At 42.3% G+C, this 26,715-nt stretch overlaps 1 protein-coding gene across 1 annotated transcript; it reads right to left on the bottom strand.

The window, feature by feature from the left end:
- Positions 1–26,588, bottom strand: LOC117759373 (intestinal mucin-like protein). The gene is given in 24 exon segments (XM_034581457.1): positions 1–277; positions 1,365–1,485; positions 1,600–1,639; positions 1,728–1,856; positions 2,220–2,318; positions 2,856–3,006; positions 3,040–3,496; positions 3,586–3,895; positions 4,907–4,947; positions 5,557–5,652; positions 6,087–6,252; positions 6,338–6,369; positions 6,463–6,584; positions 6,859–6,928; positions 7,018–7,190; positions 7,796–7,997; positions 8,977–9,160; positions 9,332–9,579; positions 10,831–10,972; positions 10,974–11,003; positions 12,611–12,742; positions 12,780–12,856; positions 14,674–14,815; positions 26,571–26,588. Coding segments are annotated over 24 exon segments (3,384 nt in total). The 3' UTR covers positions 1–75.
- Between the last annotated feature and the right edge of the window lie 127 nt (positions 26,589–26,715).

The following is a 26,715-nucleotide window of genomic DNA, read 5'->3' on the forward strand; positions in this document are numbered from 1 at the left end:
GATGGAGAAGATTTAAGGTTAAGATTTGCTTAATATTTGTCAGTTGTCCAGTGTCCGGCAGGATCCAGTAAGTGATCAGCGCCTCCTGCGGCGCTGTGGTTTGGTAGTCGTCCCAGGCACACACTCTGCTGGTTTGCACCGACACGCTTCCACATGCACGTAGAGGTGCTGGACCTTAGAGCCGTTGTCGCAGGTCAGTTCCACCTTTTTCTGACTGGTTTTGAACTCTTGGCAACACTCACACTTGTGCATCATCTTGTTGGCTTCTGCAGAATACCTGCACAGACACACACACATCCAGTGATTACAGCTTATTCAACAGTCATTTGAATATAAACGGTTCTGCATTTTACTCAAATCATGTGGCCCTGTTAATTTAAATCTTAAATCCTCAGATCTTACACCCATGTTGGTTTTAGTCATATTACATTTTTTGTACTTTTTTTGGCAACATTTTTTTTTGTGTCATTCAAAAACATATAATAACAGATTTGACCATTTTGTGGCTTTAGTGTTAGTGTTGTACTACTAGACCGTGGTATTCTCAGTGATACACTAATTGGTTATAGTAGGTTGCAGACTACAATTGCCAGTGAGGAAAAATAGTGAAGAAAAAACGTCTTAAACTACATTCAACAAAAATCATTCGGTTCAGGCCCAGAGCCTCCATATTAGCCCAGTAAAATGGAAGAGAAATTGGCAGCTTTTCAAAGATTATGTCTTATTGTGTCGAAATTATTTAATTACGTCTCCTTTGGAAATGAAAACACAGAAATAAATGTTTAAAGTTTAAGTTCTACTTTTTCCTACTCCTGTTTAGTCTCCTTTATCCACTGATATGTTTACATTTTGTCACAGTTATTGTTTAATGATGTCAGTTTAGTTTAGTCAACATCTGCTCTTTGTTGTAAGTAAAGATTGTTGCCCGGCTCTGATGCTGATGATGAAACCACAGGTGTTGTGCAGCAGTGCTGTGCTTCAGACACCTTGAAAGGTATATTGTGTGAGATTTGGGTGAAAGGGATCTATTGGTAGAAATTGAATATTAAATAATCATAGTGATGTTTTCGCTAGTGTGTAATTTTTTTTGTTCTTTTCTCTAGAATGAGTCCTTTTTATTTAAATACGTTATATTTACATCAGGAGAGGTTCCTCTCTACGGAGGCCGCCATGTTTTTTACAGTAGTCCAAACTGGACAAACTAAACACCCTTTGAGTTTTAATGACAACTGAAGGCTACCACAGGTCATGTTTGGAAGGGGAGGTTGAGGTGAGGGGTAATCAGCTGCAACAAGCAATTGAACCATTAGATGTCACTAAATTCTACACACTGAACCTTTAACTCTGTACGTCAATAGACTCACTTTGACATGCTTCCACAGTGCCCGCCGCAGTACGTCATGTTGACAGGCTGTGGGCTCTCACATTTTCCCACCTTGATGACTTCCTTATTACTCAGGACCTCACAGACACTCCTGGGTTTGCCTGGAACACGTAGCAAACCGTTAGACTATCACGATAATACAGACACACAGCGTTCTCCTCCAAAGTCAACTTTTCATCCTTTATCTTTCAAATACTGGGACTACGCTAACTTACAGGTTTTGCAACATCCATTGGCGTGAGTTGTCTCGGTGCCCTGGGAAGAGGAAGGTGTGTGTTAGACATGGACAGTATGTGGTGAGGCAGTTGGAGGGATATCATCTGCAGAGGTTTGATAAACTCACAGGTTCACAATCCAGGGGGTTAAAGTAAGGACAAATTACGGTCATCTGGATGGTACTAAGCTGTCCATTGATCTTCTTACAGGTATAGTGCACACACTTGTCTTCAGGCGACACATACGTCTTGTTGATCTGCACCAAAAGAGCAGAGATTAGTAAAATGTTCAACTAAGACATTAACTTTTATTCTTTTTACACATTTAATAAGACAACTTACCGTACATGCCACCACGTTAAGAGAGGAGAAAATTAAAATCACAAACTGTCCCCATCAAAGATGATGACTGATATTAACATATAAAATGATGTTCCTGGTCAGTTAGATAATGTTTACAACTTTCATGTTCTGAAATACAGTTACTCTTATTTTACAATCAATAAATATCCCCATTTTTCATTGGTAAGAAGAACTCTCTTCTCACAACTTACATCCTCTTTCTTGTATACTTGGATAATGGGAATGTGAGTTAACACTCACACAGCTGCAGTACTGACCTCAATGTAAACCTTTGGGTTGTCAGCTGTGAGTAAAGTACACTTCGTCTGAACACAGGTCCCGCAGCACTTCTCAGGCATGGTCTTATATTCAGAACCCTGGAGACAGAGTGAGAGAGTGAGGGACAGGGAGACAGGGTGCCCATCGATGGATAGAGCATTTATGGAACTTTATGAAAAGCTTGAACATAAAGGTGTCCTTGTAAGTTGTCATAGCAAACTCATTTTGTAGTGTTTCTTTTTGTTGACTAAAAGTCTGGGCTTTTCCTCTTGTCTTAGTCAAAGAAAACCAAAGACATTTGAGTCGTTTTTAGTTATCGGATTATTTCAGTTAATATAGTCTAACAATTCACTTTATTAAGTACACTTGCACAAACTAATGCAATTCATTACAACAGCTTTTGCATTCAGAAAGTGCAGTTAAGTTAAAAAGTTAATGTTTATTATGTGGCCAGTTTGTAATGGATTTCATTATACCAAGAGGTTTTTGTTTAGTCCTCCGCATTTACATATACGAGCCCATTATATGTTACAACATTATGTGTTAGCTTGCACAGGTTTACAAAATATGGTGTCATCCAAGATAGTTCAAGTGGGAGTGACAGTAAGAGTAAGTGGGAGTAAGAATGAACTTACCTCGGAGCAGTTTGTGTTGCAGACAATAGGTTTGCAGGTAACGATGTTTATACTTGTGTTGGGATTCATATTGGGACCACAGTAACACTCCTGGCATGACCCTGGATTGATAATCACTTCTGATATAGGTGCCTGAGTGGATCCTGCAGATGTTGTCGCTACTTGTTCTGGTTCTGATGATGATGCTGATGTTGCTGATGTTTGTACTGGTCCAGATAGTGGCGCTGTTGTTCCAGAGGTTTGTACTGGTCCTGATGGTGTTGCTGATGTTGCTGATGTTTCTCCTGTTCCTGAAGTTTGTTCTGGTCCAGATGTTGGCGCTGTTGTTCCAGAGGTTTGTTCTGGTTCTGATGATGATGCTGATGTTTGTTGCTGATGTTTGTACTGGTCCAGATAGTGGCGCTGTTGTTCCAGAGGTTTGTACTGGTCCTGATGGTGTTGCTGATGTTGCTGATGTTTCTCCTGTTCCTGATGTTTGTTCTGGTCCAGATGTTGGCACTGTTGTTCCAGAGGTTTGTTCTGTTCTGATGATGATGCTGATGTTGCTGATGTTTGTACTGGTCCAGATAGTGGCGCTGTTGTTCCAGAGGTTTGTACTGGTCCTGATGGTGATGCTGATGTTGCTGATGTTTCTCCTGTTCCTGATGTTTGTTCTGGTCAGATGTTGGCGCTGTTGTTCCAGAGGTTTGTTCTGGTTCTGATGATGATGCTGATGTTGCTGATGTTGTACTGGTCCAGATAGTGGCGCTGTTGTTCCAGAGGTTTGTACTGGTCCTGATGGTGATGCTGATGTTGCTGATGTTTCTCCTGTTCCTGAAGTTTGTTCTGGTCCAGATGTTGGCACTGTTGTTCCAGAGGTTTGTTCTGGTTCTGATGATGATGCTGATGTTGCTGATGTTTGTACTGGTCCAGATAGTGGCGCTGTTGTTCCAGAGGTTTGTACTGGTCCTGATGGTGTTGCTGTTGTTGCTGATGTTTTTTCTGTCAGTGATGGTTTTCTATGGTGGTTCTGGTTTTGGTGTTGGAATCTTCTGACCAGGCTATAAAACACAAATTGATCAATGCTTTATTCTCAAACAATTAAGGAAGCTTTCACACCTCTATTTCAGTGAATTAGCTCTGGACTAAGAAAAAAAACACATTGTTTTCTTTAAATTCTGTCCAGTTTCCTGTTTTCACTATTTTAGTACAATCTAACCAAGAGTTGTAAAGTTTTGGTGACTGTAATATGGTGTCTATTGCTTTTGTGACGCAAATGGTAATACAAAGATTATTCTGGTATCTGATAGCAGCACATATTGCATTTCACCCCACCTTATGTGTTTTATTGGGGTCACAAAGAGCTGATGAAGAAATAGGTGGTTAGTTGTTAGTATAAAGGACAACTGAACTTCATGTATCAAAAATAAGGACAAACAGCTTGAAAGAGCACTCTTTACTTTTGGATACATGGGAAAGTGCTACCATAAACCTATTAGGAGTTTAACTTTTTTGCTCAGAAGCCACCTTTTCACCTGGTCTCGGTGGAGTTGTTTAGGTCCACACCAGAGTTCAAATGGCAACGCTCACATCGACACAAACGAGCAAAACCAATGTACCATGCTTTGTTTGAACATGTATATGAAATGTTAGTTTTGCTGGGGGCTGTCTGCCCTCTATTAGTTTCACTCAATGTTTCATGCAGTTCGGATAATCTATGGTAGGTTCTGTGCAACTGAACAAATACAGAATTACATCTCAGTAAAGTCAGGACTGTGATGTACAAAATGTGCTGTCATCTGTCAAGAAAACCGATTCCTCCATAATTTTGCACCATGGTAAAGTGGATATGGATGTTTGTGAAAAAGAGTTCAAACTGTGAGTTGTGTATTAATCTGTGTGTTTTGGGATTATATATGAAAGCACTTGTCAGCCTCCTCCCTATTTCCTGCCCTGCTGGAATGGTTTGCCTCTACTAACTGCATAGTCTGCTTGTTGACTTATATTTTGGTAAAGTAAATGCTCTGCTCTGCTCTGCCTGTCTATATCTGGAGTGTAGACAGTGTGCTTACCTTGTACTCAGTCATGTTGTAGACACATACACCTTTAGGAACTGTAGAGACAAGTCAGTATTAGATAAGTAAAGCAGATATGTGGAAAATGGAATGTACTTCGGCAGCATTTCTAATCTTATCATTATCCTATCACACACACACACACAAACACACACACACACACACACACACACACTCAAGACTTAAGACTTAAGACTTGACTTAAAAAATAATTCTTGAGATGAAGATATATGATATTGCATAAATATTTATCATTGAAATAAAGTGTTACATGTTATATTTCCTTTATAGTCTACTATAGCTCTTCAATATTGTCAAGCATGAGAATCCTCATAAGAAAATCTTGATGAGAAATATGAAGCTTTCGGTAGGATACTGGATTATGCAGGAGGGAAGAATATGGTGTAAATATTTTCTCCGGAGTAACCTAATGATCTTCCCATATTTAAACTTTCTTTTTCTTTTTTTGCCGCTTGCAAATATAATATAATATAATGCAATGCCAGATACTAGTTGAATGTATTTGACCCTCTATGTTTCAGCTGCTATGGCGTTCTGTTCCAACAAACATCTTATGAGCAGTTTCTTTATGTCTGCATGCCATATTATTCACCAGCATAACGTGATGTTAAAATAGAGTCACATACCACACTTGTAGGATTTGCAGCAGGTACTTCCGGTGACATTGAGTTCGAAGCCCAGCGAGCATTTCATGGGAGCAGGACACAGGTTCTTATCACATTCTGTTACAGACAAAGCATGTTAATGTCGAGATTTGAACCATAACAGCAGTTCTTCATTTTTAGGTGATTCACCACAAGTAAGCAGGAAAGTTTGCCCAGGCTTTCTTTGTCAGAAAGACCCTGCAAGCACTTACACAGATCCCCACATTCACACACGTCTGATTTCACTGGAGCAGGTAATGCTTTGCTCATGGGCTTTTCAGTGATGTTAATGAGAGAGGGGCTCTCACTCTTTAAGCCTTTACGTCATTGCTGACCATTTTAAAAGCACACTGTTTTACGTGTCGGAGTTATCTTTTTTGAAAACCGTTGCTTTCTAACATTGCCATGCTGAGCTTTGAAACGTGAACATGACGTCTGCTTGAATTTGTTCAAAAACTGTGTTAAGGCTATGAACTAAGTGACCGAATCACATCTAGCTCAGTGACACTTACCACATGACTGGTTGTAGCAGCAGCCCTCGGTCTTGTTGACCGGCTTGTAAGGTGGATTGCAGACGGGCGTGGGAACTGATGGGCAATTAACAGGCTCACACACGACGCTCATGGAATCCTTGTTGCACATACAGTTTTTGCAGTTGGTCGTCCATTTGTCACCAGGCTGAGTGAGAGAGAGGAGCCAGTTAACTCTCACAGTTCATGTTTGGCTAAAGCACATATATGTCTGTTTTAGGCAGAGTTCTCACCTGTTTGGGTCCTCCATCAGGTCCAACACAATCTGAAATTCAAATGTTTGTGAATTTATAAGTATTACAGCTAATGATTTTGTGAAAAGTCCTTTACTCAGTCAGAGTTTTGTATCTCCTCTTACAGCAGTAGGCAACACATGTGCCATAGACTGTGTTGAATACGGTGGTGCCATCAGTACAGAAACAACCCTCCTGAGAGCTGTTGGTGGATGCCGTCTTACTGGCGTCAAACTTCTCATTGTATCTGATGTCAGAAATGGAAATACCAGTTATAACAGTGTCGTGAAATGTTTCAAAGAATGACACACAACAAGGCTCTGGGAATGGAAGGTTTCCATCTGTGAAGGGTTTCATTTCAATTACATTTCACTTATATATCAGAAACTAGTTGATCACAAAAGTCAATGGTTTTTCAGGCAGGCAGCTCACACATTTGAGCAAATGAATGGGGTGAGTGGTGTGTAAATGTTAACACACATAAAAATAAATGCAGTAGGTTGATGTACAGTAATTTTTACCTTTCATTACATGTTGGCTCCACTTTGGGGCCACAAGCTCTGTACACTTGGTTGCTTGGACACTTGTGCTCTGAAAGATGAGAACATGCTCACATACCCATTTTTAAAGAACTCCACACAGCAGCTGTGACACTCTTCACTGTTGATTATTTATCTTACCACACTGCCCGTTGGTGGCATTCCTCCAGTTGATACAGACTCCTGCATTAGAGCACTCTGCGGCATAGGCCTCCAGGCTGGTGCAGGTGTTATTTCCATTGATACAAATGTCAGAAATACAGGTTTTCACGTATGATCCTGGCGGTATGACTGAGTGGCATGGGTCAAATACACTAGAGGGGACATACAAGACAGGATTGTGTTACAGGAGAGCTTTATCAGACGATTTTGCCTTTGCCACATGTGCAGAATAACATCAACTATAAGATGTAATGCTAAGAACCTGCTAGAAACACTGATTTTTATAAAATGTTTGGGTTTGTTACAGTTGTCTGATTCAGTTCTGTGGTGTGACTCAGATCGGATTTTGTAGCGGTTTTGAATTGGACTGAATAACAATGTATCATAGTTACTTTTCTGGTCACACAGATTAAATAAAATGCATCAAAGTCTCCATCAGATTTGTAACTGAAAACCCTCGGGCCAAGTCAGATGTACACATTTTAGTATGGCTTTCTACACCTCCTTACCACTGCTGCAACTGTATCAGTAGTCTATTGATGTTGTTGTATCCACTCCATCTTTATGAAGTCTCACTATCTCACAACCAACTCAATGATTGAAGAAGCTGTGGTCTCAGTTTTTTTGTTTAGAACTGTATTCTTACACTTAGTCTTGATTGGACATCATATGTCTTTTAATTGCAGTGATCACAGATGCTCGATTTTGTTCATACATATGCTCAGATACCCTTTACTTCCACTTTTTGTCCCCTTACCTGGATTTTAGGAGTTCACAGATGGCGGAATTGCAAGGAGGCTGTGTTGTTGTCTGTGGTGTTGTCACAGGGGGTACAGTAGTAGTAAGGGGGCCGGTACATGGTTTGTTTGGGACATGCCACTGGTCTGCAGAGTCTGAGCAGCTTTCCACCTGACCGTTGGGAGAACGGCAGTCGTTGTTCCGGGAGTTGTCACAGGTCCCTGCAAGTAGAGCGAGCAGGATGAATTCCCAGCATTAGCAACAAGTAGTTGCACCAACATAAAGAGTTTGTCTCAATCACCATTTTTCTAGTACTGTATTTGACATAGTACTATCAAAATTATCATAATCATGTCGTATCAATTTACTTTGCTTAGATATTTTGACACTGCAACTAATACAGTTCAGTGTTGTTGAAGATCTTATAAACAGCGAGCTCAGGGTTTTAAGTATAATCCTCATACAGTGTAACATCACTTCTCACAGGCTTTGATATTCTCATATATCTCCATGAGTGTCGTCCTCATGACAGCCTCTCATAATGCTCATAGACAACTTTGCTTTACAAAGACAACTATACCATCAATGCTTGTTGAGAACTCTTCAAAACAACAAAGTTGTCTTCAAACACAACCAGCTTGTTGCTTAACATGTCTTCTGATTTGCATACAATCAAAATGTCCTTTTTACCATTTAGAAAATTAAACTTGGTTTCACATGGAACAGATCAGATAACCTTATATTATCTGTCAATTATTCTAATCTTCAAATCTCCTGAATATACACATGAACTGGTGGCACTTATCAGGCTGAAATGAGCATTTTTATGCATTTAAGAAAGTCTGATGAATATGACTGGAAAAGTGCAAGAAAACCTCAAAGAAAAAAGTTAAAGAGTTATTGGAAAATAAATTAGAAACGAAGAAGCTCTTATTTGATGTCTCAAGACCTCAACCCCTCATCATATCGAACTTTCTGTACCTCACATTTTAAATATTTTCAGAAGTGTTACTTGGTGTCATATCTTAAATGCAGTCTTGCAGTGACGGTGCGGCGTCAGTTGGCACAACAGGGCATCTCTCTCAGGTGCACTCTGGTTTTAAGTGACATCGAAAGTTCTTTCACCCCATGATTTCTCATACACAACGCCACTGAACATGTTAGGTTGAGGATCAGGGGTCACGTGTTGTTGTAACTCACCACACTGTCCCTCAGTGTTCCCCTCAAAGAGGGAAGCGGCAAGCTCAATGGTGATTGAGGAGCCCCTGTAGACCACTTCTGTGCTGATCCCTGGTATCTCCAGTGTGACCGCCATATCTGTGCTGGTGAAGAGCAGGTCAGAGTTTTTGTAGGCGGGATAGATTCGTTCGTCATTCAAATACACCTGTGGGACAAAGCGACAAACAGGACTTTGAACCAAGCACAGCATTATTTCTTATTTCAACTCTCACACCACTGACAGATTGAGCACCAGAACAGTCCCAGCTCTGAAAAGAATTGATAAGGTGATATACTGGCACTAAAATAACAAATGACAAGTTGAATTGTTGCTTACTGCATTAACTGTAGATTCTGAAGTCTTTATTTGCGTGAAGACGACCTTGTAGGATTGGTACATAACAGTGAGATCCTGTGGGCAGAATGTATCCTCTGAAGGCTCACAGACATGGTTGTTCACTGTTATCGTCAGGTTATTTTTATTGATCATCTCTTTGACCAGGTAGTAAGTGCAGTTCTTGTTGAAATCGTAGGTTTTTCCATCAAATGTCGTGTAGTGGGTTCCACTCCAGACACTGCACACACCTGAAGGGGGAAGAGCCATGTATGGAAGTTATATGTAAGAACAGTAACAGGCACAAAACGTAATCATCTCCACCAAGAGTGCTGTGTTTATTAGGAGTTTGTCTACTACAGAATCACTAATGTTTAGTTGCAATTACCTGATTTAATTTCTTTTCAATTTTTGTCATTTAATTTCTACTTGAATAAATCTTTTGTAATTAACAGCAATTTGGCTTGAGAAGGGTTTTCAGGTACTTCTCTGTGATACAAACAAATTATGGATGAAGAGAAGTTGAACTTGGCCATCAATCAATTATAAAATCCAACTTGTTTACTTCTTTCTAATGTATAAGTAATGAGATGTTGGCCAAAGACTATAATAGAATTTCATGAATATTTGAGGGCTTGCCTGGAGGGCTGCGAGGGTCTGTGTGAAGTTAATTTGGTCATCAGGTCCGTGTGCACTGATTGTACTACAGTACTATTGGTGCATTCGCTTGAAAAGTACACAGGAAAACGTCCCCACATGGGTTCACACAGACCCCATTAATCTACTATTTGGATTCACATTACAGTGGACAAATAAATTCTAGCAATATGCATGGGCGGAGCAGCATTAACCACTGTAACACTTGAGATGGCGCTGTATTAATCTGCACCACCTAAACTACACGGCTAATGATGCTAGAGACTTAGTGTTTTGTAACAAACCTGGTAAGTGCATCTGCCAGCATGTTTTACCAAGCAAAAAGGCCTGTCAATTCTCTGTGGTTTGATCTGAGCTTAGTTCATTACTGAACAATTCAGGAGATCCAGAAACCCAATATTAATAAGCAATGTATCAATATTTCAATCATAGTAACTGCTGTGCCACCAAAGGTCAGATTGTGTTTTTAAAACAGTTCAAACTGCAATAGGTTGCACAGCATTAAGGCAAACTGTGAAACATAAGAACATTTTGGTTTGTGGGCCAGATGAGCCAATTTTGATTCACGTCAGTAGCCCCTATCAAAGGTTAGTATCCACTCCTTATAATACACCCACCACACTGACTCTTGCAGCCACACAGATGTGTAAACTATAAAGTGGCCTTTCGTAAATCAGCGGGTGAGTAATGCCGACTGTGGCTTCAAATCAAAACTTTCTTGGTACATATATTTTACTGTTTTGTGCCGACAAGATTTTCTGCTGCATGTAATATGAATGAAAATGAAATGTAATGTAATAGTTAAAAGAGACAACCTGTATTGAAAGGCTACGTTTTCAACTTACATTCACATTCGTAGTGGAAGCAGCAACCATCTTTGTTATCCATTTTAACAGGTTTGCGTCCATTAGCACAGATGGGTTTTTGTACTGTGGAACAGGGAGTAGGCTTCGTTTTCACTACACCATTAATGCATTCAGCTGTGGTTGCAGTTGCCAACATCCCAGGTATCTCCATTCTAGAAGGAGATTAAGAAGCAATAAGTCACACACTCTAGTTCTGTGATCTTTAAATACATCATACATTATAGGTAGAGTTGGGAAGTAACAAAGTACAAATACTTAATTACATTACTAGTAGATTTTTCAGGTATCTGTACTTTACTTAAGTAGTAATTTTTCTCACAACTTGTTACTTTAACTCCCTATATTTTAACACAAATATTTATGCTTTGGACTCACTTTCAAACAGGCTTGCTACTTTTGTTTTAAACGACCATTGTGTAAGATTTAGCTGAAAGGCCATATTTGCAGAAATTTAATATAAAATAATTCCAGTGATGTTTCCACCATGTGTTTCATGTAAATTGTACAAATTGTTGTTTTCTTTAATCTACAATGGGCCCTTTATATTTAAATACATATTTATATCAGGAGCAGGTCCTCTCTACAGAGGGTGCCATGTTTTTTACAGTAGTCAAAACTGGACAAACTCAACACCTTTTGTGTTTTATGACAACTGAAGGCTACCACAGGTTCTCTTTCATGTTTGGAAGGGGAGGGTGAGGTGAGGGTGCAGCATGCAATTTAACCACTAGATGTCACTAAATTCTACACACTGAACCTTTAATGCATTTGAGGGGAATTATCTGTTATTTTTGTATTTTGCATCATCAAGGGCCACCTTTCCAACAACTAGACAGATTTCAACCTAAAATGACAATAACATAGTAATATTTAGCGAAGACAAAAACTTTTATCGTAGGGCTGTCTCCTTGCAGTCGATATCAATGTTTCCTTTTTTTTCCTGAGGACATTTTTGCCCCCTCAGAGAAGCTGCAGAGTGAAAGTTCTTCACTTTCATGCTTCTGTGTGGAGTAAAATCATTCCACTATGTCAAGTGCTGCTCAGGGATGTCTACGGCGGTAAAAGCAGCTGCAGACCTAATCTCAGGGTCTGAGAGAGGAATGAGATTATAGTCTCTGTTGGCTTTTGTTTGCTCTAATATTGACAGAAACGTTGCACATTTCGCACAGTTTGAATGCATTAGCTCTGAAGGATAGAACATTTTTTTTACTATATTATGTGAATGTTGCTGTCACTAGGAACATCCCGCTGAGCCCCATTCAAAAACCTGTCAGTTCAACAAAACTTAAATTGCTTGCTCGATGTAGAAAAAGAGCAATTCTTTTAACAATCGTATTGAAGAGGCAAAATTACTTTTGACAGACACAGCTCTGAGTCAAGTACAGCCCTAATTATTTGATCTAAAAGTTTTCATGGATCTGTGTGAACTGTTTTCAATGTGTTGGTTTCAGGTGCATATAAGCACAGAGGTTTCTTTGGTTTAACAGACATTCAGCATTCCCTCACCCTCTACCACACCTCTCCTCCCCTTGGCCACTTGGTGAATCACCAAGATATGAAAATGGCACATTGAGGAAATAAGCTCAGGTTGCACCAGGACAAATGGCAGTTTATTTTGCTGCATTTAGCTCTGTGCGCCGAAATCAAAATGGAGCCTGCAGATTCCTAAGTCCTCACTGGTGTGTTCGGCACAAAAGCAACAACTGGTTAAATGTCATTATACAATGATGATAAAATGCAGATTTTATAAATATCACACCTTTCTTGTTGGATACACATCAGTGCAGTCCAAGGTTGTTGTAGATGGGGTTGTTGATGGAGTGGTAGTAGAGGGAGGACTAGTTGAGGTTGAAAGTGGGGCCGTTGTAGGGGTGCTCAACCCGGGAGTTGTGGTTGGTAGTGTGTTGTGGCACACGGCATGGACGTGCCTCAATTTTACAAGATGCATTACAATATCCATAAAAACACCACCCATTGCCATCAGTGACATTATACACCATGTCCCCTGTAAAAAAGAGTGCAGATAAACATTTAGTGAACAAAATTAAAGGAATACTATGTCATTAACAAATCTATTTATAAAGAGAGTATAATGTACTACTTCATGATGTAATGTAGTACTAACTAAGGATTATGCTCATTGGCTACTTCAGAGTTAATCAGGAACGATCTACTAGGATTCTCAGATACGTATAAATTCATAATGAACTAATAATTTATGAATACAATATCTATCTGTGAAGTGACTCATCATCATGGATTTAAAAACCATGATCCCGCAACTTGGGAAACAGGTCAGATGTTTAAAAAATCATTCAGGGGATGTTTTCTTCATTTGTTCAGTCCACTATAACAACACGAACCTTTCCAATACTCCCATTACTGCTCTCATGAGTGTGGATTAGTGATTTTAGCCGTTTTAACAAATTGCATGGTTAGCAAAGGAATCACAAACAACCTTCTTGATCAAATAAAAAAAAAAGTATTCTCATTTTAATCCATATCATGGATATTATATTATATAGGGAGATGAGGGGACTGTTGTCTTTCAGTCAAATGTATACATTTTAGTTATATTTGGCAAAATATTTTGTATAGTTATTCTACACATTCTAATGATTATAACTGCATGATTTATATTAATTGTACAGCTGCCAAATGTTATTTCTAATTGGCCAATAACATGAATAAACAGGTGTACTGGTGTTCTTAATAAAGTGCTCAAGGTGTATTGATTGGTTTTAATTAAATTCAAGGTGCAGTGACAAACATGGCTTTAGCCATTTAGTAGCCAAAGAGCTGGAGCCTTTTGCAAGTTCACTCGATCAGTATGTGTAATCATGTTGACTTAGCAGCTCCTCACAGCATCATTCAATTGTTCAATTGTAAGTTTGCTATTTTGTTGTATTAAAGACACTGCCTTGCGAGAATGTTACTTTTTCATATAGATGAAATATGAGATTCAGTGCTCCTTCCCATCCCAATAAGTTTGCACTGTCCTTTATATATTCTTTACAATGTTAAACTGAACACACAAGAGTATTCTGTAATTTTGCAGATGGTCTGTGTGGTTGAATGTACCGCCTCTAACTTTTACGCATAGATATTTATGAACAAATATGTATTTAATGACTCATTAAAATAGAATGTCCTATTAAGTTCCCTCTTAGTTCATTATCTATTACATTGTCCTACATTATACACTTGTTCAGGAAATACTCATTGATGACTGATTATTGATTGTTTCATTTGTGATTACAGTCTTTCTTTAGTAAATACTCACTTTGTTGAGTACTGCATTGTAAGGTTGATCACCTTAAGTACTTTTGAGTGTGATCATTTAGTGCAGATGTGTGTTGACAATGTCTCCTGTAGGCTATGTTGCTTTTACTGTAATGAATCACAAGCAAGGTGCCCTTTGTGAAAACTAAATCTTTTGATGAAAATACGATTTGTATGAATGCAATTAAACCTGCATGTTTAATTGATAAGAGTAGAGCAATGGATTATATGAACAAATTGTAAATGTTCTTTAAAAACCATGCTTAAAGCATTTTGACTTGAAAACCTTTCCAAACCCAGCATTTTTGGAGGACTGAATCAAAATTACATTCAAACTCTGTTTCTGTTCAAAACTGTAAAAATGATCGTAGACTAAATGTAAGACCATTGAATGTCGAAGTAGTGTGAAAATAGTAGGACGGAGATTACATATGGAATTCAATAAAGAGAAACCAAATGAAAAAGGACCATTGCATTCTGCTATATTGCATTAGGACCAAATAAAAACATGTATAAAACTTAACAAGGAGATTCACCTACCAGGATTTCGTGAAGTTCCATTGACATTGCAGACACATACTGTTGTAGTTGTGGTAAAGGGGGAAGTAGTGGTAACAACTGTAGTTGTTGGTCGGGCAGTGGTTGGAACAGTTGTGTAGACAGTTGTGCTGGGTGGAAGTGTCTGTGTTATTGGGATCTTAGAGGTTGTACCTTTGCCTGTTGTTTTTGTAGTGCCAGGTGAGCTGTAGTGTTGACAATAACAGGTTTTGTAATTATTGTTGTCGTTTCTTTCGGTTGAGTGATCACTTGAACAGTGGTGGATGTAGGTGCTTCTGTTGTCTCAGCTGTTCCTTGTGTTGTTTCCTTTGAAGTAGTTGTTTCTGCAGGTGTGATTGTAGTTCCTTCCGTTGTTGTTGTAGCTGCTTTAGTGGTAGTGGTACTTACAGTTGGTGTTGATGTTACAACTGTTGTTTTCTGGGCCTGGTGTTGTTGCTGGGCCTGGTGTTGTGACAACAGGCACTGCGGTTGTAGTCTCAACAACACTTGTGGTAGCAGTTGTCACTGGACCGGTGGTGGATTTAGGTGCTTCTGTTGTCTCAGCTGTTCCTTGTGTTGTTTCCTTTGAAGTAGTTGTTTCTGCAGGTGTGATTGTAGTTCCTTCCGTTGTTGTTGTAGCTGCTTAGTGGTAGTGGTACTTACAGTTGGTGTTGATGTTACAACTGTTGTTTCTGGGCCTGGTGTTGTTGCTGGGCCTGGTGTTGTGACAACAGGCACTGCGGTTGTAGTCTCAACAACACTTGTGGTAGCAGTTGTCACTGGACCGGTGGTGGATTTAGGTGCTTCTGTTGTCTCAGCTGTTCCTTGTGTTGTTTCCTTTGAAGTAGTTGTTTCTGCAGGTGTGATTGTAGTTCCTTCCGTTGTTGTTGTAGCTGCTTTAGTGGTAGTGGTACTTACAGTTGGTGTTGATGTTACAACTGTTGTTTCTGGGCCTGGTGTTGTTGCTGGGCCTGGTGTTGTGACAACAGGCACTGCGGTTGTAGTCTCAACAACACTTGTGGTAGCAGTTGTCACTGGACCGGTGGTGGATTTAGGTGCTTTGTTGTCTCAGCTGTTCCTTGTGTTGTTTCCTTTGAAGTAGTTGTTTCTGCAGGTGTGTTTGTAGTTCCTTCCGTTGTTGTTGTTGCTGCTTTAGTGGTTGTGGTACTTACAGTTGGTGTTGATGTTACAACTGTTGTTTCTGGGCGTGGTGTTGTTGCTGGGCCTGTGTTGTGACAACAGGCACTGCGGTTGTAGTCTCAACAACACTTGTGGTAGCAGTTGTCACTGGACCGGTGGTGGATTTAGGTGCTTCTGTTGTCTCAGCTGTTCCTTGTGTTGTTTCCTTTGAAGTAGTTGTTTCTGCAGGTGTGATTGTAGTTCCTTCCGTTGTTGTTGTAGCTGCTTTAGTGGTAGTGGTACTTACAGTTGGTGTTGATGTTACAACTGTTGTTTCTGGGCCTGGTGTTGTTGCTGGGCCTGGTGTTGTGACAACAGGCACTGCAGTTGTAGTCTCAACAACACTTGTGGTAGCAGTTGTCACTGGACCGGTGGTGGATTTAGGTGCTTCTGTTGTCTCAGCTGTTCCTTGTGTTGTTTCCTTTGAAGTAGTTGTTTCTGCAGGTGTGATTGTAGTTCCTTCCGTTGTTGTTGTAGCTGCTTTAGTGGTAGTGGTACTTACAGTTGGTGTTGATGTTACAACTGTTGTTTCTGGGCCTGGTGTTGTGACAACAGGCACTGCGGTTGTAGTCTCAACAACACTTGTGGTAGCAGTTGTCACTGGACCGGTGGTGGATTTAGGTGCTTCTGTTGTCTCAGCTGTTCCTTGTGTTGTTTCCTTTGAAGTAGTTGTTTCTGCAGGTGTGATTGTAGTTCCTTCCGTTGTTGTTGTAGCTGCTTTAGTGGTAGTGGTACTTACAGTTGGTGTTGATGTTACAACTGTTGTTTCTGGGCCTGGTGTTGTTGCTGGGCCTGGTGTTGTGACAACAGGCACTGCGGTTGTAGTCTCAACAACACTTGTGGTAGCAGTTGTCACTGGACCGGTGGTGGATTTAGGTGCTTCTGTTGTCTCAGCTGTTCCTTGTGTTGTTTCCTTTGAAGTAGTTGTTTCTGCAGGTGTGATTGTAGTTCCTTCCGTTGTTGTTGTAGCTGCTTTAGTGGTAGTGGTACTTACAGTTGGTGTTGATGTTACAACTGTTGTTTCTGGGCCTGGTGTTGTGACAACAGGCACTGCTGGTTGTAGTCTCAACAACACTTGTGGTAGCAGTTGTCACTGGACCGGTGGTGGATTTAGGTGCTTCTGTTGTCTCAGCTGTTCCTTGTGTTGTTTCCTTTGAAGTAGTTGTTTCTGCAGGTGTGATTGTAGTTCCTTCCGTTGTTGTTGTAGCTGCTTTAGTGGTAGTGGTACTTACAGTTGGTGTTGATGTTACAACTGTTGTTTCTGGGCCTGGTGTTGTTGCTGGGCCTGGTGTTGTGACAACAGGCACTGCGGTTGTAGTCTCAACAACACTTGTGGTAGCAGTTGTCACTGGACCGGTGGTGGATTTAGGTGCTTCTGTTGTCTCAGCTGTTCCTTGTGTTGTTTCCTTTGAAGTAGTTGTTTCTGCAGGTGTGATTGTAGTTCCTTCCGTTGTTGTTGTAGCTGCTTTAGTGGTAGTGGTACTTACAGTTGGTGTTGATGTTACAACTGTTGTTTCTGGGCCTGGTGTTGTTGCTGGGCCTGGTGTTGTGACAACAGGCACTGCGGTTGTAGTCTCAACAACACTTGTGGTAGCAGTTGTCACTGGACCGGTGGTGGATTTAGGTGCTTCTGTTGTCTCAGCTGTTCCTTGTGTTGTTTCCTTTGAAGTAGTTGTTTCTGCAGGTGTGATTGTAGTTCCTTCCGTTGTTGTTGTAGCTGCTTTAGTGGTAGTGGTACTTACAGTTGGTGTTGATGTTACAACTGTTGTTTCTGGGCCTGGTGTTGTTGCTGGGCCTGGTGTTGTGACAACAGGCACTGCGGTTGTAGTCTCAACAACACTTGTGGTAGCAGTTGTCACTGGACCGGTGGTGGATTTAGGTGCTTCTGTTGTCTCAGCTGTTCCTTGTGTTGTTTCCTTTGAAGTAGTTGTTTCTGCAGGTGTGATTGTAGTTCCTTCCGTTGTTGTTGTAGCTGCTTTAGTGGTAGTGGTACTTACAGTTGGTGTTGATGTTACAACTGTTGTTTCTGGGCCTGGTGTTGTTGCTGGGCCTGGTGTTGTGACAACAGGCACTGCGGTTGTAGTCTCAACAACACTTGTGGTAGCAGTTGTCACTGGACCGGTGGTGGATTTAGGTGCTTCTGTTGTCTCAGCTGTTCCTTGTGTTGTTTCCTTTGAAGTAGTTGTTTCTGCAGGTGTGATTGTAGTTCCTTCCGTTGTTGTTGTAGCTGCTTTAGTGGTAGTGGTACTTACAGTTGGTGTTGATGTTACAACTGTTGTTTCTGGGCCTGGTGTTGTTGCTGGGCCTGGTGTTGTGACAACAGGCACTGCGGTTGTAGTCTCAACAACACTTGTGGTAGCAGTTGTCACTGGACCGGTGGTGGATTTAGGTGCTTCTGTTGTCTCAGCTGTTCCTTGTGTTGTTTCCTTTGAAGTAGTTGTTTCTGCAGGTGTGATTGTAGTTCCTTCCGTTGTTGTTGTAACTGCTTTAGTGGTAGTGGTACTTACAGTTGGTGTTGATGTTACAACTGTTGTTGTCTGGGCCTGGTGTTGTGACAACAGGCACTGCGGTTGTAGTCTCAACAACACTTGTGGTAGCAGTTGTCACTGGACCGGTGGTGGATTTAGGTGCTTCTGTTGTCTCAGCTGTTCCTTGTGTTGTTTCCTTTGAAGTAGTTGTTTCTGCAGGTGTGATTGTAGTTCCTTCCGTTGTTGTTGTAGCTGCTTTAGTGGTAGTGGTACTTACAGTTGGTGTTGATGTTACAACTGTTGTTTCTGGGCCTGGTGTTGTTGCTGGGCCTGGTGTTGTGACAACAGGCACTGCGGTTGTAGTCTCAACAACACTTGTGGTAGCAGTTGTCACTGGACCGGTGGTGGATTTAGGTGCTTTCTGTTGTCTCAGCTGTTCCTTGTGTTGTTTCCTTTGAAGTAGTTGTTTCTGCAGGTGTGATTGTAGTTCCTTCCGTTGTTGTTGTAGCTGCTTTAGTGGTAGTGGTACTTACAGTTGGTGTTGATGTTACAACTGTTGTTTCTGGGCCTGGTGTTGTTGCTGGGCCTGGTGTTGTGACAACAGGCACTGCGGTTGTAGTCTCAACAACACTTGTGGTAGCAGTTGTCACTGGACCGGTGGTGGATTTAGGTGCTTCTGTTGTCTCAGCTGTTCCTTGTGTTGTTTCCTTTGAAGTAGTTGTTTCTGCAGGTGTGATTGTAGTTCCTTCCGTTGTTGTTGTAGCTGCTTTAGTGGTAGTGGTACTTACAGTTGGTGTTGATGTTACAACTGTTGTTTCTGGGCCTGGTGTTGTTGCTGGGCCTGGTGTTGTGACAACAGGCACTGCGGTTGTAGTCTCAACAACACTTGTGGTAGCAGTTGTCACTGGACCGGTGGTGGATTTAGGTGCTTTTGTTGTCTCAGCTGTTCCTTGTGTTGTTTCCTTTGAAGTAGTTGTTTCTGCAGGTGTGATTGTAGTTCCTTCCGTTGTTGTTGTAGCTGCTTTAGTGGTAGTGGTACTTACAGTTGGTGTTGATGTTACAACTGTTGTTTCTGGGCCTGGTGTTGTTGCTGGGCCTGGTGTTGTGACAACAGGCACTGCGGTTGTAGTCTCAACAACACTTGTGGTAGCAGTTGTCACTGGACCGGTGGTGGATTTAGGTGCTTCTGTTGTCTCAGCTGTTCCTTGTGTTGTTTCCTTTGAAGTAGTTGTTTCTGCAGGTGTGATTGTAGTTCCTTCCGTTGTTGTTGTAGCTGCTTTAGTGGTAGTGGTACTTACAGTTGGTGTTGATGTTACAACTGTTGTTTCTGGGCCTGGTGTTGTTGCTGGGCCTGGTGTTGTGACAACAGGCACTGCGGTTGTAGTCTCAACAACACTTGTGGTAGCAGTTGTCACTGGACCGGTGGTGGATTTAGGTGCTTTTGTTGTCTCAGCTGTTCCTTGTGTTGTTTCCTTTGAAGTAGTTGTTTCTGCAGGTGTGATTGTAGTTCCTTCCGTTGTTGTTGTAGCTGCTTTAGTGGTAGTGGTACTTACAGTTGGTGTTGACTGTTACAACTGTTGTTTCTGGGCCTGGTGTTGTTGCTGGGCCTGGTGTTGTGACAACAGGCACTGCGGTTGTAGTCTCAACAACACTTGTGGTAGCAGTTGTCACTGGACCGGTGGTGGATTTAGGTGCTTCTGTTGTCTCAGCTGTTCCTTGTGTTGTTTCCTTTGAAGTAGTTGTTTCTGCAGGTGTGATTGTAGTTCCTTCCGTTGTTGTTGTAGCTGCTTTAGTGGTAGTGGTACTTACAGTTGGTGTTGATGTTACAACTGTTGTTTCTGGGCCTGGTGTTGTTGCTGGCCTGGTGTTGTGACAACAGGCACTGCGGTTGTAGTCTCAACAACACTTGTGGTAGCAGTTGTCACTGGACCGGTGGTGGATTTAGGTGCTTCTGTTGTCTCAGCTGTTCCTTGTGTTGTTTCCTTTGAAGTAGTTGTTTCTGCAGGTGTGATTGTAGTTCCTTCCGTTGTTGTTGTAGCTGCTTTAGTGGTAGTGGTACTTACAGTTGGTGTTGATGTTACAACTGTTGTTTCTGGGCCTGGTGTTGTGACAACAGGCACTGCGGTTGTAGTCTCAACAACACTTGTGGTAGCAGTTGTCACTGGACCGGTGGTGGATTTAGGTGCTTCTGTTGTCTCAGCTGTTCCTTGTGTTGTTTCCTTTGAAGTAGTTGTTTCTGCAGGTGTGATTGTAGTTCCTTCCGTTGTTGTTGTAGCTGCTTTAGTGGTAGTGGTACTTACAGTTGGTGTTGATGTTACAACTGTTGTTTCTGGGCCTGGTGTTGTTGCTGGGCCTGGTGTTGTGACAACAGGCACTGCGGTTGTAGTCTCAACAACACTTGTGGTAGCAGTTGTCACTGGACCGGTGGTGGATTTAGGTGCTTCTGTTGTCTCAGCTGTTCCTGGTGTTGTTTCCTTTGAAGTAGTTGTTTCTGCAGGTGTGATTGTAGTTCCTTCCGTTGTTGTTGTAGCTGCTTTAGTGGTAGTGGTACTTACAGTTGGTGTTGATGTTACAACTGTTGTTTCTGGGCCTGGTGTTGTGACAACAGGCACTGTGGTTGTAGTCTCAACAACACTTGTGGTAGCAGTTGTCACTGGACCGGTGGTGGATTTAGGTGCTTCTGTTGTCTCAGCTGTTCCTTGTGTTGTTTCCTTTGAAGTAGTTGTTTCTGCAGGTGTGATTGTAGTTCCTTCCGTTGTTGTTGTAGCTGCTTTAGAGGTAGTGGTACTTACAGTTGGTGTTGATGTTACAACTGTTGTTTCTGGGCCTGGTGTTGTTGCTGGGCCTGGTGTTGTGACAACAGGCACTGCGGTTGTAGTCTCAACAACACTTGTGGTAGCAGTTGTCACTGGACCGGTGGTGGATTTAGGTGCTTCTGTTGTCTCAGCTGTTCCTGGTGTTGTTTCCTTTGAAGTAGTTGTTTCTGCAGGTGTGATTGTAGTTCCTTCCGTTGTTGTTGTAGCTGCTTTAGTGGTAGTGGTACTTACAGTTGGTGTTGATGTTACAACTGTTGTTTCTGGGCCTGGTGTTGTTGCTGGGCCTGGTGTTGTGACAACAGGCACTGCGGTTGTAGTCTCAACAACACTTGTGGTAGCAGTTGTCACTGGACCGGTGGTGGATTTAGGTGCTTTTGTTGTCTCAGCTGTTCCTTGTGTTGTTTCCTTTGAAGTAGTTGTTTCTGCAGGTGTGATTGTAGTTCCTTCCGTTGTTGTTGTAGCTGCTTTAGTGGTAGTGGTACTTACAGTTGGTGTTGATGTTACAACTGTTGTTTCTGGGCCTGGTGTTGTTGCTGGGCCTGGTGTTGTGACAACAGGCACTGCGGTTGTAGTCTCAACAACACTTGTGGTAGCAGTTGTCACTGGACCGGTGGTGGATTTAGGTGCTTCTGTTGTCTCAGCTGTTCCTTGTGTTGTTTCCTTTGAAGTAGTTGTTTCTGCAGGTGTGATTGTAGTTCCTTCCGTTGTTGTTGTAGCTGCTTTAGTGGTAGTGGTACTTACAGTTGGTGTTGATGTTACAACTGTTGTTTCTGGGCCTGGTGTTGTTGCTGGGCCTGGTGTTGTGACAACAGGCACTGCGGTTGTAGTCTCAACAACACTTGTGGTAGCAGTTGTCACTGGACCGGTGGTGGATTTAGGTGCTTCTGTTGTCTCAGCTGTTCCTTGTGTTGTTTCCTTTGAAGTAGTTGTTTCTGCAGGTGTGATTGTAGTTCCTTCTGTTGTTGTTGTAGCTGCTTTAGTGGTAGTGGTACTTACAGTTGGTGTTGATGTTACAACTGTTGTTTCTGGGCCTGGTGTTGCTGGGCCTGGTGTTGTGACAACAGGCACTGCGGTTGTAGTCTCAACAACACTTGTGGTAGCAGTTGTCACTGGACCGGTGGTGGATTTAGGTGCTTCTGTTGTCTCAGCTGTTCCTTGTGTTGTTTCCTTTGAAGTAGTTGTTTCTGCAGGTGTGATTGTAGTTCCTTCCGTTGTTGTTGTAGCTGCTTTAGTGGTAGTGGTACTTACAGTTGGTGTTGATGTTACAACTGTTGTTTCTGGGCCTGGTGTTGTGACAACAGGCACTGCTGGTTGTAGTCTCAACAACACTTGTGGTAGCAGTTGTCACTGGACCGGTGGTGGATTTAGGTGCTTCTGTTGTCTCAGCTGTTCCTTGTGTTGTTTCCTTTGAAGTAGTTGTTTCTGCAGGTGTGATTGTAGTTCCTTCCGTTGTTGTTGTAGCTGCTTTAGAGGTAGTGGTACTTACAGTTGGTGTTGATGTTACAACTGTTGTTTCTGGGCCTGGTGTTGTTGCTGGGCCTGGTGTTGTGACAACAGGCACTGCGGTTGTAGTCTCAACAACACTTGTGGTAGCAGTTGTCACTGGACCGGTGGTGGATTTAGGTGCTTCTGTTGTCTCAGCTGTTCCTTGTGTTGTTTCCTTTGAAGTAGTTGTTTCTGCAGGTGTGATTGTAGTTCCTTCCGTTGTTGTTGTAGCTGCTTTAGTGGTAGTGGTACTTACAGTTGGTGTTGACGTTACAACTGTTGTTTCTGGGCCTGGTGTTGTTGCTGGGCCTGGTGTTGTGACAACAGGCACTGCGGTTGTAGTCTCAACAACACTTGTGGTAGCAGTTGTCACTGGACCGGTGGTGGATTTAGGTGCTTCTGTTGTCTCAGCTGTTCCTTGTGTTGTTTCCTTTGAAGTAGTTGTTTCTGCAGGTGTGATTGTAGTTCCTTCCGTTGTTGTAGCTGCTTTAGTGGTAGTGGTACTTACAGTTGGTGTTGATGTTACAACTGTTGTTTCTGGGCCTGGTGTTGTTGCTGGGCCTGGTGTTGTGACAACAGGCACTGCGGTTGTAGTCTCAACAACACTTGTGGTAGCAGTTGTCACTGGACCGGTGGTGGATTTAGGTGCTTCTGTTGTCTCAGCTGTTCCTTGTGTTGTTTCCTTTGAAGTAGTTGTTTCTGCAGGTGTGATTGTAGTTCCTTCCGTTGTTGTTGTAGCTGCTTTAGTGGTAGTGGTACTTACAGTTGGTGTTGATGTTACAACTGTTGTTTCTGGGCCTGGTGTTGTTGCTGGGCCTGGTGTTGTGACAACAGGCACTGCGGTTGTAGTCTCAACAACACTTGTGGTAGCAGTTGTCACTGGACCGGTGGTGGATTTAGGTGCTTCTGTTGTCTCAGCTGTTCCTTGTGTTGTTTCCTTTGAAGTAGTTGTTTCTGCAGGTGTGATTGTAGTTCCTTCCGTTGTTGTTGTAGCTGCTTTAGTGGTAGTGGTACTTACAGTTGGTGTTGATGTTACAACTGTTGTTTCTGGGCCTGGTGTTGTGACAACAGGCACTGCGGTTGTAGTCTCAACAACACTTGTGGTAGCAGTTGTCACTGGACCGGTGGTGGATTTAGGTGCTTGTGTTGTCTCAGCTGTTCCTTGTGTTGTTTCCTTTGAAGTAGTTGTTTCTGCAGGTGTGATTGTAGTTCCTTCCGTTGTTGTTGTAGCTGCTTTAGTGGTAGTGGTACTTACAGTTGGTGTTGATGTTACAACTGTTGTTTCTGGGCCTGGTGTTGTTGCTGGGCCTGGTGTTGTGACAACAGGCACTGCGGTTGTAGTCTCAACAACACTTGTGGTAGCAGTTGTCACTGGACCGGTGGTGGATTTAGGTGCTTCTGTTGTCTCAGCTGTTCCTTGTGTTGTTTCCTTTGAAGTAGTTGTTTCTGCAGGTGTGATTGTAGTTCCTTCCGTTGTTGTTGTAGCTGCTTTAGTGGTAGTGGTACTTACAGTTGGTGTTGATGTTACAACTGTTGTTTCTGGGCCTGGTGTTGTGACAACAGGCACTGCGGTTGTAGTCTCAACAACACTTGTGGTAGCAGTTGTCACTGGACCGGTGGTGGATTTAGGTGCTTTTGTTGTCTCAGCTGTTCCTTGTGTTGTTTCCTTTGAAGTAGTTGTTTCTGCAGGTGTGATTGTAGTTCCTTCCGTTGTTGTTGTAGCTGCTTTAGTGGTAGTGGTACTTACAGTTGGTGTTGACGTTACAACTGTTGTTTCTGGGCCTGGTGTTGTTGCTGGGCCTGGTGTTGTGACAACAGGCACTGCGGTTGTAGTCTCAACAACACTTGTGGTAGCAGTTGTCACTGGACCGGTGGTGGATTTAGGTGCTTCTGTTGTCTCAGCTGTTCCTTGTGTTGTTTCCTTTGAAGTAGTTGTTTCTGCAAGTGTGATTGTAGTTCCTTCCGTTGTTGTTGTAGCTGCTTTAGTGGTAGTGGTACTTACAGTTGGTGTTGATGTTACAACTGTTGTTTCTGGGCCTGGTGTTGTTGCTGGGCCTGGTGTTGTGACAACAGGCACTGCGGTTGTAGTCTCAACAACACTTGTGGTAGCAGTTGTCACTGGACCGGTGGTGGATTTAGGTGCTTCTGTTGTCTCAGCTGTTCCTTGTGTTGTTTCCTTTGAAGTAGTTGTTTCTGCAGGTGTGATTGTAGTTCCTTCCGTTGTTGTTGTAGCTGCTTTAGTGGTAGTGGTACTTACAGTTGGTGTTGATGTTACAACTGTTGTTTCTGGGCCTGGTGTTGTTGCTGGGCCTGGTGTTGTGACAACAGGCACTGCAGTTGTAGTCTCAACAACACTTGTGGTAGCAGTTGTCACTGGACCGGTGGTGGATTTAGGTGCTTCTGTTGTCTCAGCTGTTCCTTGTGTTGTTTCCTTTGAAGTAGTTGTTTCTGCAGGTGTGATTGTAGTTCCTTCCGTTGTTGTTGTAGCTGCTTTAGTGGTAGTGGTACTTACAGTTGGTGTTGATGTTACAACTGTTGTTTCTGGGCCTGGTGTTGTGACAACAGGCACTGTGGTTGTAGTCTCAACAACACTTGTGGTAGCAGTTGTCACTGGACCGGTGGTGGATTTAGGTGCTTCTGTTGTCTCAGCTGTTCCTTGTGTTGTTTCCTTTGAAGTAGTTGTTTCTGCAGGTGTGATTGTAGTTCCTTCCGTTGTTGTTGTAGCTGCTTTAGAGGTAGTGGTACTTACAGTTGGTGTTGATGTTACAACTGTTGTTTCTGGGCCTGGTGTTGTTGCTGGGCCTGGTGTTGTGACAACAGGCACTGCGGTTGTAGTCTCAACAACACTTGTGGTAGCAGTTGTCACTGGACCGGTGGTGGATTTAGGTGCTTTTGTTGTCTCAGCTGTTCCTTGTGTTGTTTCCTTTGAAGTAGTTGTTTCTGCAGGTGTGATTGTAGTTCCTTCCGTTGTTGTTGTAGCTGCTTTAGTGGTAGTGGTACTTACAGTTGGTGTTGATGTTACAACTGTTGTTTCTGGGCCTGGTGTTGTTGCTGGTCCTGGTGTTGTGACAACAGGCACTGCGGTTGTAGTCTCAACAACACTTGTGGTAGCAGTTGTCACTGGACCGGTGGTGGATTTAGGTGCTTTTGTTGTCTCAGCTGTTCCTTGTGTTGTTTCCTTTGAAGTAGTTGTTTCTGCAGGTGTGATTGTAGTTCCTTCCGTTGTTGTTGTAGCTGCTTTAGTGGTAGTGGTACTTACAGTTGGTGTTGATGTTACAACTGTTGTTTCTGGGCCTGGTGTTGTTGCTGGGCCTGGTGTTGTGACAACAGGCACTGCGGTTGTAGTCTCAACAACACTTGTGGTAGCAGTTGTCACTGGACCGGTGGTGGATTTAGGTGCTTCTGTTGTCTCAGCTGTTCCTTGTGTTGTTTCCTTTGAAGTAGTTGTTTCTGCAGGTGTGATTGTAGTTCCTTCCGTTGTTGTTGTAGCTGCTTTAGTGGTAGTGGTACTTACAGTTGGTGTTGATGTTACAACTGTTGTTTCTGGGCCTGGTGTTGTTGCTGGGCCTGGTGTTGTGACAACAGGCACTGCGGTTGTAGTCTCAACAACACTTGTGGTAGCAGTTGTCACTGGACCGGTGGTGGATTTAGGTGCTTCTGTTGTCTCAGCTGTTCCTTGTGTTGTTTCCTTTGAAGTAGTTGTTTCTGCAGGTGTGATTGTAGTTCCTTCCGTTGTTGTTGTAGCTGCTTTGGTTGTAGTGCTACTTACAGTTGGTGTTGATGTTACAACTGTTGTTTCTGGGCCTGGTGTTGTTGCTGGGCCTGGTGTTGTGACAACAGGCACTGCGGTTGTAGTCTCAACAACACTTGTGGTAGCAGTTGTCACTGGACCGGTGGTGGATTTAATTGATGTTGTCTCAACTTTTTCTGTTGTTGATATTGTTGGTCCAACTGTGATAGAATAAGACATTTTTTAAGTGGAAGTTATTTTTTTTTACAATGTATATTTATATGCACACCTATTGTATGACTATTAAAGAATGTTAAATACTATATATACTTTTTTCTTTATATGTTTATTTTTCTTGTACATACTA

The sequence above is a fragment of the Hippoglossus hippoglossus genome, chromosome 3 (assembly GCF_009819705.1).
Source record: "Hippoglossus hippoglossus isolate fHipHip1 chromosome 3, fHipHip1.pri, whole genome shotgun sequence".
NCBI lineage: Eukaryota > Metazoa > Chordata > Actinopteri > Pleuronectiformes > Pleuronectidae > Hippoglossus > Hippoglossus hippoglossus.